Consider the following 20,000-nt stretch of genomic DNA (forward strand, 5'->3'; position numbering starts at 1 on the left):
ACAACCACACACACACACACACACACAACCACACACACACACACACACACACACACACACACACACACACACACACACACACACACACACACACACACACACACACACACACACACACACAACCACACACACACACACCCACACACAACCACACACACACACACACACACAACCACACACACACACACACACACAACCACACACACACACACAAAACCACACACACACACACACACACAACCACACACACACACACATAGGGCAGGTGATGACATAGGGCATGTGATGACATAGGGCACATGGTGACATAGGGCACGTGATGACATAGGGCATGTGATGACATAGGGCATGTGATGACATGGGGCAAGTGATGACATAGGGCATGTGATGACATAGGGCACATGGTGACATAGGGCACGTGATGACATAGGGCACGTGATGACATAGGGCACGTGATGACATAGTGCACGTGATAACATAGGGCACGTGATGACATAGAGCATGTGATGACATAGGGCACGTGATGACATAGGGCACGTGATGACATAGGGCACGTGATGACATAGAGCACGTGGTGACATAGGGCATGTGATGACATAGGGCACGTGATGACATAGTGCACGTGATGACATAGTGCACGTGATGACATAGGGCACGTGATGACATAGGGCACGTTATGACATAGTGCACGTGATGACATAGGGCACGTGATGACATAGGGCACGTTATGACATAGGGCACGTGATGACATAGGGCACGTGATGACATAGTACACGTGATGACATAGGGCACGTGATGACATAGTGCACGTGATGACATAGGGCACGTGATGACATAAGGCACGTGATGACATAGGGCACGTTATGACATAGTGCACGTGATAACATAGGGCACGTGATGACATAGTACACGTGATGACATAGGGCACGTGATGACATAGGGCACGTGATGACATAGGGCACGCGATGACATAGTGCACGTGATGACATAGGGCACGTGATGACATAGTGCACGTGATGACATAGGGCACGTGATGACATAGGGCACGTTATGACATAGGGCACGTGATGACATAGGGCACGTGATGACATAGTGCACGTGATGACATAGGGCACGTGATGACATAGTACACGTGATGACATAGGGCACGTTATGACATAGGGCACGTGATGACATAGGGCACGTGATGACATAGTGCACGTGATGACATAGGGCCCGTGATGACATAGTGCACGTGATGACATAGTGCACGTGATGACATAGGGCACGTGATGACATAGTGCACGTTATGACATAGGGCACGTGATGACATAGGGCACGTGATGACATAGTACACGTGATGACATAGTGCACGTGATGACATAGTGCACGTGATGACATAGTGCACACAAAATGTACTTCTTCACCTAAGTTTTCTTGTTGAATATTCCATTTTTATTTGATACGTGTTTCCATCTCTAGTGATAGTTGTGTCCCTGTTGAACGATGCGATTACTATGGAGAATATTGCTATGGAGGAGAGCGACGATATTGGTCTTTGTCAAACGGCATGTGTTGCCTAATAAACGGCATGTTTTCCTGAGTCGTAGTGGACCAGACATCACGTGACTTTGATATCATTGTTATCATTTATATTATTAATTATTATTATATCAATATTCACCCATAAAATGTGTTTTCAATAGATTTTACCGACAAAAAAAAAGATCCCACCATGTCGAACGAACAATTTATTTATCGGGATTTATAAAATTGTACAGAAACGTCCCGTTTCCATCACAGCTGTTTTTATACAGTATGACTTTACTCGCATACTGTAGTTGGAAACGTGGTCAGTGTCTCTGCTACAGATTTATACATCTCTCTTCTCATTGTCTCTGCTACAGATTTATACATCTCTCTTCTCATTGTCTCTGCTACAGATTTATACATCTCTCTTCTCATTGTCTCTGCTACAGATTTATACATCTCTCTTCTCATTGTCTCTGCTACAGATTTATACATCTCTCTTCTCATTGTCTCTGCTACAGATTTATACATCTCTCTTCTCATTGTCTCTGCTACAGATTTATACATCTCTCTTCTCATTGTCTCTGCTACAGATTTATACATCTCTCTTCTCATTGTCTCTGCTACAGATTTATACATCTCTCTTCTCATTGTCTCTGCTACAGATTTATACATCTCTCTTCTCATTGTCTCTGCTACAGATTTATACATCTCTTCTCATTGTCTCTGCTACAGATTTTTGAGGGAAACACACACTACGACACTCCAGAGATCCGTCGGTTTGAGGAGATAACGGCTCAGTTCATCAGGATCTACCCAGAGAGGTGGTCTCCTGCTGGGATAGGGATGAGGCTGGAGGTCCTGGGATGTGAACTGCCAGGTAAGGAGATGTTCTTCACCCCCATCTCTCAACGCACACATGGCATCGCTACTATGCCATGCTTTGCCATCTATCTACCATCGGTGCAAACAAAAAGTTGTGCCAACATTACTGTAAAATAACACTACTGTAAGATAACACTACTGTAAATAACACTACTGTAAAATAACACTACTGTAAATAACACTACTGTAAAATAACACTACTGTAATATAACATCACTAAGATAACATTACTGTAAGATAACACTCCTGTAAAATAACATTACTGTAAAATAACACTCCTGTAAAATAACACTACTGGAAGATAACATTACTGGTGGGATAAATCAAATCAAATCAAATGTATTTATAAAGCCCTTCGTACATCAGCTGATATCTCAAAGTGCTGTACAGAAACCCAGCCTAAAACCCCAAACAGCAAGCAATGCAGGTGTAGATAACACTACTGTAATATAACATTACTGTAATTTAACTCTACTGTAATATAACATTACTACTGTAAAATAAAGCGTCTGCTAATCTGAATTTTTTTTATTCAATATCACACGCATGCACACTCAGTCACTCACTCACACACTCACTCACTCACTCACTCACTCACTCACTCACACACTCACTCACAAATGTTTAGTGTAATTTGAACTATGGGGTCTTGACTCGTGTCATGTGTGATATACGTGGTTGAATGATAACAAGTCTGTTTCCTACTATAGACAGTTGGCTGAGTTTGTTATATATTTATTTTTATTTCACCTTTATTTAAGCAGGTAGGCCAGTTGAGAACAAGTTCTCATTTACAATTGCGACCTGGCCAAGTTAAAGCAAAGCAGTTTGACACATACAACAACACAGAGTTACACATGGAATAAAACAAACATACAGTCAATAATACAGTAGAAAACATAAAAGTCTATATACATCATGTGCAAATGAGGTGAGATAAGAGAGGTAAGGCAATAAATAGGCCATGGTGGTGAAGTAATTACAATATAATATATTAAACACTGGAATGATAGATGTGCAGAAGATGAATGTGCAGGTAGAGATACTGGGGTGCAAAGGAGCAAGATAAATAAATAAATACAGTATGGGGATGAGGTAGATAGATAGATGGGCTATGTACAGGTGCAGTGATCTGTGAGCTGCTCTGACAGCTGGTGATTAAAGAGAGGGAGTCTCCAGCTTTAGTGATTTTTGTTCGTTCCAGTCATTGGGGATGACCAGTTAGATATACCTGCTGGAGCGCATGCTACGGGTGGGTGTTTGTTGCTTTGGTGACCAGTGAGCTGAGATAAGGCGGGGCTTTACCTAGCATAGACTTATAGATGACCTGGAGCCAGTGGGTTTGGCGACGAGTATGTTTCCTACTATAGACAGTGGGCTACAGACAGTGGGCTGACTAGTGATTGATAACTGTCTCCTACTTTAGACAGTGGGCTGACTAGTGATTGATAACTGTCTCCTACTATAGACAGTGGGCTGACTAGTGATTGATAACTGTCTCCTACTTTAGACAGTGGGCTGACTAGTGATTGATAACTGTCTCCTACTATAGACAGTGGGCTGACTAGTGATTGATAACTGTTTCCTACTATAGACAGTGGGCTGACTAGTGATTGCTAACTGATAGACAGTGGGCTGAATAGTGATTGATAACTGTTTCCTACTATAGACAGTGGGCTGAATAGTGATTGATAACTGTGTCTTACTATAGACAGTGGGCTGACTAGTGATTGATAACTGTCTCCTACTATAGACAGTGGGCTATAGACAGTGGGCTATAGACAGTGGGCTATAGACAGTGGGCTGACTAGTGATTGATAACTGTTTCCTACTATAGACAGTGGGCTGAATAGTGATTGATAACTGTGTCTTACTATAGACAGTGGGCTGACTAGTGATTGATAACTGTCTCCTACTATAGACAGTGGGCTGAATAGTGATTGATAACTGTCTCCTACTATAGACAGTGGGCTGACTAGTGATTGATAACTGTTTCCTACTATAGACAGTGGGCTGACTAGTGATTGATAACTGTTTCCTACTATAGACAGTGGGCTGACTAGTGATTGCTAACTGTTTTCTACTATAGACAGTGGGCTGAATAGTGATTGATAACTGTTTCCTACTATAGACAGTGGGCTGAATAGTGATTGATAACTGTGTCTTACTATAGACAGTGGGCTGACTAGTGATTGATAACTGTCTCCTACTATAGACAGTGGGCTGAATAGTGATTGATAACTGTCTCCTACTATAGACAGTGGGCTGACTAGTGATTGATAACTGTTTCCTACTATAGACAGTGGGCTGACTAGTGATTGATAACTGTTTCCTACTTTAGACAGTGGGCTGAATAGTGATTGATAACTGTTTCCTACTATAGACAGTCTTTGCCAATTTTGCCCAGTCTGGGTACACGAGGCTGAAGTCTCTTCTGAGGACCTCTCATCTTCTGTGTGATAAGAACAGAAACACACCATACAGTAACGTCCCAGCAGCTTGATGAAGTCTATTAATCTATTAGTCTATTAGTCTATTAGTCTATGAAGTCTATTAGTCTATGAAGTCTATTAGTCTATGAAGTCTATTAGTCTATGAAGTCTATTAGTCTATGAAGTCTTTTAGTCTATGAAGTCTATTAGTCTATGAAGTCTATTAGTCTATGAAGTCTATTAGTCTATTAGTCTATGAAGTCTATTAGTCTATTAGTCTATGAAGTCTATTAGTCTATGAAGTCTTAGTCTATTAGTCTATGAAGTCTATGAAGTCTATGAAGTCTATTAGTCTATGAAGTCTTAGTCTATTAGTCTATGAAGTCTATTAGTCTATGAAGTCTATTAGTCTATGAAGTCTTAGTCTATTAGTCTATGAAGTATATTAGTCTATGAAGTCTATTAGTAAATTAGTCTATGAAGTCTATTAGTCTATTATTATATTAGTCTATTAGTCTATTAGTCTATGACGTATATTAATCTATTAGTCTATTAGTCTATTTGTCTATTAGTATATTAGTATATTAGTTTATTAGTCTATGAAGTCTATTAGTCTATGAAGTCTATTAGTCTATGAAGTCTATTAGTCTATGAAGTATATTAATCTATTAGTCTATTATTATATTAGTCTATTAGTCTATGAAGTATATTAATCTATTAGTCTATTATTATATTAGTCTATTAGTCTATGAAGTCTATGAAGTATATTAATCTATTAGTCTATTATTATATTAGTCTATTAGCCTGTTAGTCTATGACATCTATTAGTCTATGAAGTCTATGAAGTCTGTTAGCCTATGAAGTTTATTATACTTCATAGACTAGAGAGACAGAGATATATCTCCTCCTGAGTCACCTGGCAGCCATGCAGGTGAAGATGAGGACAGGATATGACACTTACCTTGAAGACGAGGACAGGATATGACACGTACCTTGAAGACAAGGATATGACACGTACCTTGAAGACGAGGACAGGATATGACACTTACCTTGAAGACAAGGATATGACACGTACCTTGAAGACAAGGATATGACACGTACCTTGAAGACGAGGACAGGATATGACACGTACCTTGAAGACGAAGACAGGATATGACACATATGTTGAAGACGAGGACAGGATATGACACGTACCTTGAAGACGAGGACAGGATATGACACGTACCTTGAAGACGAAGACAGGATATGACACATATGTTGAAGACAAGGACAGGATATGACACGTACCTTGAAGACGAGGACAGGATATGACACGTACCTTGAAGACGAGGACAGGATATGACACGTACCTTGAAGACGAGGACAGGATATGACACGTACCTTGAAGACGAGGACAGGATATGACACGTACCTTGAAGACAAGGATATGACACGTACCTTGAAGACGAGGACAGGATATGACACTTACCTTGAAGACAAGGATATGACACGTACCTTGAAGACGAGGACAGGATATGACACATACCTTGAAGACGAGGACAGGATATGACACGTACCTTGAAGACGATGACAGGATATGACACATACCTTGAAGACGAGGACAGGATATGACACTTACCTTGAAGACAAGGATATGACACGTACCTTGAAGACGAGGACAGGATATGACACTTACCTTGAAGACAAGGATATGACACGTACCTTGAAGACGAGGACAGGATATGACACTTACCTTGAAGACAAGGACAGAATATGACACATACCTTGAAGACGAGGACAGGCTATGACAGGTGCTGGGTCCCTGTGGACATGACCATCTTTCTCAACAGGAAGAGGCTGGTGGCTGCTGGTGACAAGCTGTCGACATCACTGTGTGTCACAGAGCTAGCGGGCCCTGGCGTGGCCAGGGAAGGTGGCAGGGAGGGCTGCGGTCTGCCTATGAAAAGGTACCTGCCTGTGGGGTTGTGGGCTGGCCACATATCCTTGCCCCTGCTTCTGGGAGGGCTGTAGATCCCGATGTGGGGCCAGAGGCATGCAGTGACGGGGGAGAGGTGGGAGAGAGGGAGAGAGAGGGAGAGAGGGAGAGAGGTGGGAGAGAGGGAGAGAGAGGGAAATAGGTGGGAGAGAGGGAGAGAGGTGGGAGAGAGGGAGAAAAGGGAGAGAGGTGGGAGAGAGAGGGAGAGAGGGAGAGAGGTGGGAGAGAGGTGGGAGAAAAGGGAGAGAGGTGGGAGAAAAGGGAGAGAGAGGGAGAGAGGTGGGAGAAAGGTGGGACAGAGGTGGGAGAGAGGGAGAGAAGTGGGAGAGAGGGAGAGAAGTGGGAGAGAGGTGGGAGAGAGGGAGAGAGGGAAGAGGGGGCAGGGAGAAATAGCTGGCCTTGTTAAAGAGAGGAGAGACAGACGCAGTGATGGGAGAGAGGGCAAGACATATGTCCTCCCTAACAGCCCTCCCCGTTCCTGTAGACCCTGATGTGTCAGAGCGGACCAGAGACAAGCGGTGACAGGGAGAGAGGTGGGAGAGAGGGAGAAAGGGGAGAGAGGTGAGAGATGTAGGAAAGAGGGAAGAGAGGGCAAGGAGTCTGTCTTGTCGTCCCTGAGAGTTGGCTGGTCCTGGGTTAAAGAGAGGAGAGGTGATAGCAGTGGCGGGTTTAGTGGAGGCTCAGTAGCGGGTCAGAGGCGGGTCAGTGGCGGGTTTAGTGGAGGCTCAGTAGCGGGTTAGTGGCGTGTCAGTGGCGGGGCAGTGGCGGGTTTAGTGGAGGCTCAGTAGCGGGTCAGAGGCGGGTTTAGTGGAGGCTCAGAAGCGGGTCAGTAGCGGGTCAGTGGCGGATTTAGTGGGGGCTCAGTAGCGGGTCAGTGGTGGGTCAGTGGCGGGTTTAGTGGAGGCTCAGTAGCGGGTCAGTGGCGGGTCAGTGGCGGGTTTAGTGGAGGCTCAGTAGCGGGGCAGTGGTGGGTCAGTGGCGGGTTTAGTGGAGGCTCAGTAGCGGGTTAGTAGTGGGTCAGTGGCGGGTTTAGTGGAGGCTCAGTAGCGGGTCAGTGGCAGGTCAGTGGCGGGTTTAGTGGAGGCTCAGTAGCGGGGCAGTGGTGGGTCAGTGGTGGGTTTAGTGGAGGCTCAATAGCGGGTCGGAGGCGGGTATAGTGGAGGCTCAGTAGCGGGTCAGAGGCGGGTCAGTTGCGGGTTTAGTTTAGGCTCAGTAGTGGGTCAGTAGCGGGTCAGTGGCGGGTTTAGTGGAGGCTCAGTTGCGGATCAGTAGCGGGTCAGTGGCGGGATTAGTGGAGGCTCAGTAGCGGGTCAGAGGCGGCTTTAGTGGAGGCTCAGTAGCGCGTCAATGGCAGGTTTAGTGGAGGCTCAGTAGCGGGTCAGTGGCGTGTCAGTGGCGTTTTTAGTGGAGGCTCAGTAGCGGGTCAGTAGCTGGTCCGTGGCGGGTTTAGTGGAGGCTCAGTAGCGGGTCAATGGCAGGTTTAGTGGAGGATCAGTAGCAGGTCAGTGGCAGGTTTAGTGGAGGCTCAGTAGCGGGTCAGTGGCGGGTTTAGTGGAGGCTCAGTAGCGGGTCAGTGGCGGGTTTAGTGGAGGCTCAGTAGCGGGTCAGTGGCGGGTTTAGTGGAGGCTCAGTAGCGGGTCAGTGGCGGGTTTAGTGGAGGCTCAGTAGCGGGTCAGTAGCGGGTCAGTGGCGGATTTAGTGGGGGCTCAGTAGCGGGTCAGTGGCGGGTTTAGTGGAGGCTCAGTAGCGGGTCAGAGGCGGGTTTAGTGGAGGCTCAGTAGCGGGTTAGTGGCGTGTCAGTGGCGGGGCAGTGGCGGGTTTAGTGGAGGCTCAGTAGCGGGTCAGTAGCGGGTCAGGTGCGGGTTTAGTGGAGGCTCAGTAGCGGGTCAATGGCAGGTTTAGTTGAGGCTCAGTAGCGGGTCAGAGGCGGGTCAGTGGCGGGTTTAGTGGAGGCTCAGTAGCGGGTCAGTGGCGGGTTTAGTGGAGGCTCAGTAGCGGGTCAGTGGCGGGTTTAGTGGAGGCTCAGTAGCGGGTCAGTGGCGGGTTTAGTGGAGGCTCAGTAGCGGGTCAGTAGCGGGTCAGTGGCGGATTTAGTGGGGGCTCAGTAGCGGGTCAGTGGCGGGTTTAGTGGAGGCTCAGTAGCGGGTCAGAGGCGGGTCAGTGGCGGGTTAAGTGGAGGCTCAGTAGCGGGTTAGTGGCGGGTCAGTGGCGGGGCAGTGGCGGGTTTAGTGGAGGCTCAGTAGCGGGTCAGTGGTGGGTCAGTGGCGGGTTTAGTGGAGGCTCAGTAGCGGGGCAGTGGTGGGTCAGTGGTGGGTTTAGTGGAGGCTCAGTAGCGGGTTAGTGGCGGGTAAGTGGCGGGTTTAGTGGAGGCTCAGTAGCGGGTCAGTGGCAGGTCAGTGGCGGGTTTAGTGGAGGCTCAGTAGCGGGGCAGTGGTGGGTCAGTGGTGGGTTTAGTGGAGGCTCAATAGCGGGTCGGAGGCGGGTTTAGTGGAGGCTCAGTAGCGGGTCAGAGGCGGGTCAGTTGCGGGTTTAGTGGAGGCTCAGTAGTGGGTCAGTAGCGGGTCAGTGGCGGGTTTAGTGGAGGCTCAGTAGCGGGTCAGTAGCGGGTCAGTGGCGGGTCAGAGGCGGCTTTAGTGGAGGCTCAGTAGCGCGTCAATGGCAGGTTTAGTGGAGGCTCAGTAGCGGGTCAGTGGCGTGTCAGTGGCGTTTTTAGTGGAGGCTCAGTAGCGGGTCAGTAGCGGGTCAGTGGCGGGTTTAGTGGAGGCTCAGTAGCGGGTCAGTGGCGGGTTTAGTGGAGGCTCAGTAGTGGGTCAGTAGCGGGTCAGTGGCGGATTTAGTGGGGGCTCAGTAGCGGGTCAGTGGTGGGTCAGTGGCGGGTTTAGTGGAGGCTCAGTAGCGGGTCAGTGGCAGGTCAGTGGCGGGTTTAGTGGAGGCTCAGTAGCGGGGCAGTGGTGGGTCAGTGGCGGGTTTAGTGGAGGCTCAGTAGCGGGTTAGTGGCAGGTCAGTGGCGGGTTTAGTGGAGGCTCAGTAGCGGGTCAGTGGCAGGTCAGTGGCGGGTTTAGTGGAGGCTCAGTAGCGGGGCAGTGGTGGGTCAGTGGTGGGTTTAGTGGAGGCTCAATAGTGGGTCAGAGGCGGGTTTAGTGGAGGCTCAGTAGTGGGTCAGTAGCGGGTCAGTGGCGGGTTCAGTGGAGGCTCAGTAGCGGGTCAGAGGCGGGTTTAGTGGAGGCTCAGTAGCGGGTCAGTGGCAGGTCAGTGGCAGGTTTAGTGGAGGCTCAGTAGCGGGTCAGTGGCAGGTCAGTGGCGGGTTTAGTGGAGGCTCAGTAGCGGGGCAGTGGTGGGTCAGTGGTGGGTTTAGTGGAGGCTCAATAGTGGGTCAGAGGCGGGTTTAGTGGAGGCTCAGTAGTGGGTCAGTAGCGGGTCAGTGGCGGGTTCAGTGGAGGCTCAGTAGCGGGTCAGAGGCGGGTTTAGTGGAGGCTCAGTAGCGCGTCAATGGCAGGTTTAGTCGAGGCTCAGTAGCGGGTCAGTGGCGTGTCAGTGGCGTTTTTAGTGGAGGCTCAGTAGCGGGTCAGTAGCTGGTCAGTGGCGGGTTTAGTGGAGGCTCAGTAGCGGGTCAATGGCAGGTTTATAGTGGAGGCTCAGTAGCAGGTCAGTGGCAGGTTTAGTGGAGGCTCAGTAGCGGGTCAGTGGCGGGTTTAGTGGAGGCTCAGTAGCGGGTCAGTGGCGGGTTTAGTGGAGGCTCAGTAGCGGTTCTGTAGCAGGTCAGTGGCGGATTTAGTGGGGGCTCAGTAGCGGGTCAGTGGCGGGTTTAGTGGAGGCTCAGTAGCGGGTCAGTAGCGGGTCAGTGGCGGGTTTAGTGGAGGCTCAGCAGCGGGTCAGAGGCGAATCAGTGGCGGGTTTAGTGGAGGCTCAGTTGCGGGTCAGTAGCGGGTCAGTGGCGGGTTTAGTGGGGGCTCAGTTGCGGGTCAGTGGCAGGTCAGTAGAGGGGTTCAGTGGGAAAAGCATTCCTCATGAAGCTGTGACACTTACTGACAGTTGTGGCTGCTTTGAGTGATGTACTGTTGTTTGCCTTGCTTCTTGCCCTTTGTGCTGTTGTCTGTGCCCAATCATGTTTGTACAATGTTGTGCTGATGCCATGTTGTGTTGCTACCGTGCTGTGTTGTCATGTGTTCATGCCTTGCTGTGTTGTCATGTGTTGCTTCCTTGCTATGTTGTTGTCTTAGGTCTCTCTTGTCGTGATGTGTGTTTTGTCCTATATTTATATATAAAAAAAAATAAAATTTCAATCCCAGCCCCTGCAGGAGGCTTTTTGCCTTTTGGTAGGCCTTCAGTGTAAATAATAATTTGTTCTTAACTGACTTGCCTAGTTAAATAAAGGTTAAATAAATAACAAAAAATAAAAGCTGGTTGAGAGAATGCCAAGAGTTTGCAAAGCTGTCATCAAGGCAAAGGGTGGCTACTTTGAAGAATCTCAAATATAAAATATATTTTGATTTGTTTAATACTTTTTTGGTTACTACATGATTCCATATGTGTTATTTCATAGTTTTGATGTCTTCACTATTATTCTACAATGTAGAACATAGTCAAATAAAGAAAAACCCTGAAATGAGTTGGTACTGTGGGCACTGGGCAAAGTGGGCACTGGGCAAAGTGGGCACTGGGCAAAGTGGGCACTGGGCAGAGTGGGCACTGGGCAAAGTGGGCACTGGGCAGAGTGGGCACTGGGCAGAGTGGGCACTGGGCAAAGTGGGCACTGGGCAAAGTGGGCACTGGGCAGAGTGGGCACTGGGCAGAGTGGGCACTGGGCAAAGTGGGCACTGGGCAAAGTGGGCACTGGGCAAAGTGGGCACTGGGCAGAGTGGGCACTGGGCAGAGTGGGCACTGGGCAGAGTGGGCACTGGGCAAAGTGGGCACTGGGCAAAGTGGGCACTGGGCAAAGTGGGCACTGGGCAGAGTGGGCACTGCCTCCTGTGTGGCTGACTGTTGTTCTGGTCTTCCTGGCTTTCTGTGTGAAGCAGCTAGCTAGCTAACAGCCATTCCTTATCACTGATTACTTTCACATGTGAGAGACTACGGCTCAGTTCCAACTCCAGCTTCTGGCTGTCAGGGGATTGGTGAGCCGGACCCAGGGATACGACCCTCCCTTCCTCCTTCTTCTCCCCCGTTAGGACTGAGAGCTCTGGCTGCCTGAGAGCTGAGAATGTAATCATTCCTGTTCCTTCTTGTCTCTGCCAAGACTATTGACTCCTGCTCCTCTCCTCAACTCCTCTCTTCCAGCACCCGGGAACCATTAAACACGGGAAGTGGCACATTTCCAGGTAGAGGCTATTACTGTTCCATCATCGGCCTGGGCCTCCTGGACCTCTGTCTTGTGTACATCACTGGCTGCCTCTCTCAGCCACCCAGGCCTAAGACTATTCTACTATCTAGTGAGGGTTGAGGCTGAACTGAAGGATTTATCCTGCCTTTCTACTTGTCTCGTCTGGCTGTCTTTAAAGTGAGACGCACGGTAATGCTTAGTGTTGGGTGCAGCTTCCCACACTATAGTCAACTATAGGCCCAGATTCAGACCAAATCAGAGTCAGCTACAGCCCAGATCAGAGTCAGCTACAGCCCAGATCAGTCAGCTACAGCCCAGATCAGAGTCAGTTACAACCCAGATCAGAGTCAGCTACAGCCCAGATCAGAATCAGCTACAGCCCAGATCAGAGTCAGTTACAACCCAGATCAGAGTCAGCTACAGCCCAGATCAGAGTCAGCTACAGCCCTGATCAGAGTCAGCTACAGCCCTGATCAGAGTCAGCTACAGCCCAGATCAGAGTCAGCTACAGCCCAGAGTCCATTACAACCCATATCAGAGTCAGTTAGCAGCCCAGATCAGAGTCTGCTACAGCCCAAATCATACTCAGCTACAGCCCAGAGTCAGCTACAACCCAGATCAGAGTCAGCTACAGCCCAGATCAGAGTCAGCTACAGCCCAGATCATACTCAGCTACAGCCCAGATCAGAGTCAGCTACAGCCCAGATCAGATCATACTCAGCTACAGCCCAGATCAGAGTCAGCTACAGCCCAGATCAGATCAGAGTCAGCTACAGCTAAGATCAGAGTCAGCTACAGCCCAGATCAGAGTCAGCTAAGGATCAGATCAGAGTCAGCTACAGCCCAGATCAGAGTCAGCAACAGCCCAGATCAGAGTCGGCTACAGCCCAGATCAGAGTCAGCTACAGCCCAGATCAGATCAGAGTCAGCTACAGCTAAGATCAGAGTCAGCTACAGCCCAGATCAGAGTCAGCTAAGGATCAGATCAGAGTCAGCTACAGCCCAGATCAGAGTCAGCTACAGCCCAGATCAGAGTCGGCTACAGCCCAGATCAGAGTCAGCTACAGCCCAGATCAGTTACAGCCCAGATCAGATCAGAGTCTGCTACAGCCCAGATCAGTTACAGCCCAGATCAGAGTCAGCTACAGCCCAGATCAGAGTCAGCTACAGCCCAGATCAGAGTCAGCTAAGGATCAGATCAGAGTCAGCTACAGCCCAGATCAGAGTCAGCTACAGCCCAGATCAGAGTCGGCTACAGCCCAGATCAGAGTCAGCTACAGCCCAGATCAGTTACAGCCCAGATCAGATCAGAGTCTGCTACAGCCCAGATCAGTTACAGCCCAGATCAGAGTCAACTACAGCCCAGATCAGAGTCAGCTACAGCCCAGATCAGTTACAGCCCAGATCAGATCAGAGTCAGCTACAGCCCAGATCAGTTACAGCCCAGATCAGAGTCAGCTACAGCCCAGATCAGAGTCAGCTACAGCCCAGATCAGTTACAGCCCAGATCAGATCAGAGTCAGCTACAGCCCAGATCAGAGTCAGCTACAGCCCAGATCAGGGTCAGCTACAGCCCAGATCAGTTACAGCCCAGATCAGAGTCAGCTACAGCCCAGATCAGATCAGTTACAGCCCAGATCAGAGTCGGCTACAGCCCAGATCAGATCAGTTACAACCCTGATCAGATCAGTTACAACCCAGATCCTGGCTAGTTAACATAGATATACAAGCCCCTCCTATCCTGGCTAGTTAACATAGCAATACAAGCCCCTCCTCTCCTGGCTAGTTAACATAGCTTCAGTCCATGACAGACAGCGTGGTCAGCGATGCCAATTTAGCAACTTTGTTACTAGATTTAGCAACTCTACCCTGACAAAAAAAAATTCAAAACAGCAACTAGCAACAAATTGAGCTACTTTAAAAAATGAATTTGGAACTTTTAGCAACTTTTGAAAAGTGACTTAAACGCTAAAATGCATTTTCCCCTCTAAATGACACAAAAACGATTTTCTCTGTCACACGTGCCTGGCTGCAACAGTGCATTGTGAGTGACGTCAGCAGCAGGCGCTCAGCTCGTGCACAGGCAGCAGCAGGCCAGCAGCAATTTCAGCGAATTGCAAATCATTGTTGGCTGACAGCACAGGTTCGAAAAGCCCAACCCAATGGATATATAGTTGGTCAAGAATGTTTGATCTTGAACAGAACGTACAACATCAATCAACATGCCTCAATCAAAGTGTACAGCCAGAAGAACAGAAAAGAGCGGGAGTCTCTGTACCTGAGCAAATGTCAAATCATATTTTTTGGCCGAGATGGCCAGTCAATTTGAGTAACGTTATCGTGTATTCTACGTAATGGCGCAGTTTTACGTTATCACGCAAATTACTTTTAGCTTTTAGCTTTTAACTTTTAGCAACAAATCAATCTGCCTCTAGTAACTTACCCTGAAAATTAGTTGGCAACACTGAGCGTGGTAGGTTATCAGTCAGGCCATTACATACAGTGTGGTAGGTTATCAGTCAGGCCCTTACATATGGTGTGGTAGGTTATCAGTCAGGCCATTACATATGGTGTGGTAGGTTATCAGTCAGGCCATTACATACGGTGTGGTAGGTTATCAGTCAGGCCATTACATATGGTGTGGTAGGTTATCAGTCAGGCCATTACATATGGTGTGGTAGGTTATCAGTCAGGTGTGATAGGTTATCAGTCAGGCCATTACATATGGTGTGGTAGGTTATCAGTCAGGCCATTACATACGGTGTGGTAGGTTATCAGTCAGGCCATTACATATGGTGTGGTAGGTTATCAGTCAGGCCATTACATACGGTGTGGTAGGTTATCAGTCAGGTGTGGTAGGTTATCAGTCAGGCCATTACATACGGTGTGGTAGGTTATCAGTCAGGCCATTACATACGGTGTGGTAGGTTATCAGTCAGGCCATTACATACGATATGGTAGGTTATCAGTCAGGCCATTACATACGGTGTGGTAGGTTATCAGTCAGGCCATTACATATGGTGTGGTAGGTTATCAGTCAGGCCATTACATACGGTGTGGTAGGTTATCAGTCAGGCCATTACATATGGTGTGGTAGGTTATCAGTCAGGCCATTACATACGGTGTGGTAGGTTATCAGTCAGGCCATTACATACGGTGTGGTAGGTTATCAGTCAGGCCATTACATATGGTGTGGTAGGTTATCAGTCAGGCCATTACATACGGTGTGGTAGGTTATCAGTCAGGCCATTACATACGGTGTGGTAGGTTATCAGTCAGGCCATTACATAAGGTGTGGTAGGTTATCAGTCAGGCCATTACATACGGTGTGGTAGGTTATCAGTCAGGCCATTACATAATATGTTAGACTGCAGGGCTGAATTACTAGAGAACAATGTTCTACTTACTATACAGGAAGTTGTTATATTTCCCTCCAAGCCAGTTCCAATGATGATGTTAATTCTTCCCCTCTAATCAGGGCCTGATTTAGACCTGGGACACCAGGTGGGTGATTCCCCTCTAATCAGGGACTGATTTAGACTTTGGACACCAGGTGGGTGATTCCCCTCTAATCAGGGACTGATTTAGACCTGGGACACCAGGTGGGTGATTCCCCTCTAATCAGGGACTGAGTTAGACCTGGGACACCAGGTGGGTGATTCCCCTCTAATCGGGGACTGATTTAGAGCTGGGACACCAGGTGGGTGATTCCCCTCTAATCAGGGACTGATTTAGACCTGGGACACCAGGTGGGTGATTCCCCTCTAATCAGGGACTGATTTAGACCTGGGACACCAGGTGGGTGATTCCCCTCTAATCAGGGACTGAGTTAGACCTGGGACACCAGGTGGGTGATTCCCCTCTAATCGGGGACTGATTTAGACCTGGGACACCAGGTGGGTGATTCCCCTCTAATCAGGGACTGATTTAGACCTGGGACACCAGGTGGGTGATTCCCCTCTAATCAGCGACTGGTTTAGACCTGGGACACCAGGTGGGTGATTCCCCTCTAATCAGGTACTGATTTAGACCTGGGACACCAGGTGGGTGATTCCCCTTTAATCAGGGACTGATTTAGACCTTGGACACCACCTTTATATGGTATATTTACAGTTCCTTGTGTTTGATCCTGTTTCAAACCTCCAATGACTGCACTTCAGTTCTTCAAAAATCAATTAGATCCTCTCTCTATCTCTCTCTTTCTCTCTCTCGATACACAGACAGGTCTGTGAAGGTGAGGCTGGGTCACATGATTGGAAAGAGAACGGGTGAGAGAGAGAGACAGGTCTGTGAAGGTGAGGCTGGGTCACATGGTTGGAAAGAGAATGGGTGAGAGAGAGAGAGAGAGAGAGAGAGGTCTGTGAAGGTGAGGCTGGATCACATGATTGGAAAGAGAACGGGTGAGAGAGAGAGACAGGTCTGTGAAGGTGAGGCTGGGTCACATGATTGGAAAGAGAATGGGTGAGAGAGAGAGACAGGTCTGTGAAGGTGAGGCTTAGTCACATGGTTGGAAAGAGAACGGGTGAGAGAGAGAGACAGGTCTGTGAAGGTGAGGCTGGGTCACATGATTGGAAAGAGAACGGGTGAGAGAGAGAGACAGGTCTGTGAAGGTGAGGCTGGGTCACATGATTGGAAAGAGAACGGGTGAGAGAGAGAGAGAGGTCTGTGAAGGAGAGGCTGGGTCACATGATTGGAAAGACCCACTCATTGCTGTCAAGCCCCAGTGTCACCTGAAGGTCTCAACTTCAAATCAATAACACAGTGACAGGATTTGACCTTCATGTAATGGTCCTGACAGAGAGATGATGGCTGGGTTCTCTGTCCTCACTTATTATTTAGTCTCGGCAGACAGTAGGGAAAGAGGAGGGAGACAGGAGGGAGACAGGGTGAGACAGGAGAGAAGAGAGAGGAGGGTGACAGGAGAGAGGTAGAGAGAAGAGAAACAGGAGAGAGACACGAGGGAGAGGGGAGAGATGGGGGAGAGAGAAGAGAGGCAGGAGAGAGACAGGAGAGAAGAGAGAGGAGGGTGACAGGAGAGAGGTAGAGAGAAGAGAAACAGGAGGGAGAGAGGAGAGATGGGGGAGAGAGAATAGAGGCAGGAGAGAGAGGATAGAGGAGAGAGAAGAGGGAGAGAGGAGGAATAGAGGAGGGTGACAGGAGAGGGGAGAGAGAAAGGAGAGACGAGGGAGAGAGGAGGGAGAGGAGAGAGAAGAGGGAGTGACACAGGAGGAGAGAGGAGGGAGATGAGGGTTAGGATCAGGTAGAGGACTGTCTAAGTGAAGAATCGTAACTCGATGGTCTCGTAAAGCAACAAAAGATTGCAAAACTTGGCGTTACCCACACCGCTCTCAAATTAGGATTCATCCATAACATTCTGGCAGTATGCTGAATTTGGTGTTGCCTTTCTGGGCCCCCAGGGCTGTCTGGGGGGGGGGGTTAATTGGGTTTTCAAAGGTTATCAAATGAATACAGTTTAATGTCTGAACCAATCAGTAGTAGCTGGGCCTTCTCTTTCATGTGCGGGTTTAATATTTATACATGATTAATAATGTATTCCGTTTAGCAGACACTTTCATCAGTCATGAGTGTCATGTGGAGGGGCGTGGTTTATATAGCTAGATAGCTACTCTACAGGGTGTAACATTTGACTGTAAGGGTGTCAGCAAATACAGTTAACAGTTTACACTATTCGCCTATGGCAAAGATACTTATATGTCTCCCCTTTCATCTGTGTCTGGCGTTAGCTAGTTACTGGTTAGCTAGCACTGATACGATTTCAGTGTAGTTTGAGTTTCTTTGTGCGTCATTAAATTAGCTTGAGATGAACGTACTGCAAAACTGGTCACTGCATCCACGTTTCTTGACAAAGTCGATTCAAAGAACTGTCAGTCAAGGACTGGTAACGGTAGTGTAATGACTCTATGGTAAAGGTAGTGTAATGACTCTATGGTGAAGGTAGAGTAATGACTCTATGGTAAAGGTAGAGTAATGACTCTATGGTAAAGGTAGAGTAATGACTCTATGGTAAAGGTAGAGTAATGACTCTATGGTAAAGGTAGAGTAATGACTCTATGGTAAAGGTAGAGTAATGACTCTATGGTAAAGGTAGTGTAATGACTCTATGGTAAATGTAGAGTAATGACTCTATGGTAAAGGTAGTGTAATGACTCTATGGTAAAGGTAGAGTAATGACTCTATGGTAAAGGTAGAGTAATGACTCTATGGTAAAGGTAGAGTAATGACTCTATGGTAGTGTAATGACTCTGTGGTAGTGTAATGACTCTATGGTAAAGGTAGAGTAATGACTCTATGGTAAAGGTAGAGTAATGACTCTATGGTAAAGGTAGTGTAATGACTCTATGGTAAATGTAGAGTAATGACTGTATGGTAGTGTAATGACTCTATGGTAAAGGTAGAGTAATGACTCTATAGTAAAGGTAGTGTAATGACTCTATGGTAAATGTAGAGTAATGACTCTATGGTAGTGTAATGACTCTATGGTAAAGGTAGAGTAATGACTCTATGGTAGTGTAATGACTCTAAGGTAGTGTAATGACTCTATGGTAGTGTAATGACTCTATGGTAAAGGTAGAGTAATGACTCTATGGTAAAGGTAGAGTAATGACTCTATGGTAGTGTAATGACTCTGTGGTAAAGGTAGAGTAATGACTCTATGGTAAAGGTAGTGTAATGACTCTGTGGTAAAGGTAGAGTAATGACTCTATAGTAAAGGTAGAGTAATGACTCTATGGTAAAAGTAGAGTAATGACTCTATGGTAAAGGTAGTGTAATGACTCTATGGTAAAAGTAGAGCAATGACTCTAAGTAAAGGTAGAGTAATGACTCTATGGTAAAGGTAGAGTAATGATTCTATGGTAAAGGTAGAGTAATGACTCTACATAAAGGTAGAGTAATGACTCTACATAGAGGTAGTGTAATGTCTCTATGTAAAGGTAGAGTAATGACTCTATGGTAAAGGTAGTGTAATGAATCTATGTAAAGGTAGTGTAATGACTCTATGGAAAATGTAGAGTAATGACTCTATGGTAGTGTAATGACTCTATGGTAAAGGTAGAGTAATGACTCTATGGTAAAGGTAGTGTAATGACTCTATGGTAAATGTAGAGTAATGCCTGTATGGTAGTGTAATGACTCTATGGTAAAGGTAGAGTAATGACTCTATAGTAAAGGTAGTGTAATGACTCTATGGTAAATGTAGAGTAATGACTCTATGGTAGTGTAATGACTCTATGGTAAAGGTAGAGTAATGACTCTATGGTAGTGTAATGACTCTAAGGTAGTGTAATGACTCTATGGTAGTGTAATGACTCTATGGTAAAGGTAGAGTAATGACTCTATGGTAAAGGTAGAGTAATGACTCTATGGTAGTGTAATGACTCTGTGGTAAAGGTAGAGTAATGACTCTATGGTAAAGGTAGTGTAATGACTCTGTGGTAAAGGTAGAGTAATGACTCTATAGTAAAGGTAGAGTAATGACTCTATGGTAAAAGTAGAGTAATGACTCTATGGTAAAGGTAGTGTAATGACTCTATGGTAAAAGTAGAGCAATGACTCTAAGTAAAGGTAGAGTAATGACTCTATGGTAAAGGTAGAGTAATGATTCTATGGTAAAGGTAGAGTAATGACTCTACATAAAGGTAGAGTAATGACTCTACATAGAGGTAGTGTAATGTCTCTATGTAAAGGTAGAGTAATGACTCTATGGTAAAGGTAGTGTAATGAATCTATGTAAAGGTAGTGTAATGACTCTATGGAAAATGTAGAGTAATGACTCTATGGTAGTGTAATGACTCTATGGTAAAGGTAGAGTAATGACTCTATGGTAAAGGTAGTGTAATGACTCTATGGTAGTGTAATG

At 47.0% G+C, this 20,000-nt stretch overlaps 1 protein-coding gene across 2 annotated transcripts in view; it reads left to right on the plus strand.

Moving 5' to 3' along the window:
* LOC139405544 (neuropilin-2-like) overlaps window positions 1-20,000 on the plus strand; it is a 398,312-nt gene that overhangs the window by 185,837 nt on the left and 192,475 nt on the right. For both annotated transcript variants that reach the window (XM_071147961.1, XM_071147960.1), the window contains exon 11: window positions 2,245-2,389. In XM_071147961.1, coding sequence (XP_071004062.1) covers window positions 2,245-2,389 — 145 coding nt within the window. The remainder of the gene's footprint in view (window positions 1-2,244; window positions 2,390-20,000) is intronic.

The sequence above is a fragment of the Oncorhynchus clarkii genome, chromosome 3 (genome assembly GCF_045791955.1).
Source record: "Oncorhynchus clarkii lewisi isolate Uvic-CL-2024 chromosome 3, UVic_Ocla_1.0, whole genome shotgun sequence".
NCBI classification, from domain to species: Eukaryota; Metazoa; Chordata; class Actinopteri; order Salmoniformes; family Salmonidae; genus Oncorhynchus; species Oncorhynchus clarkii.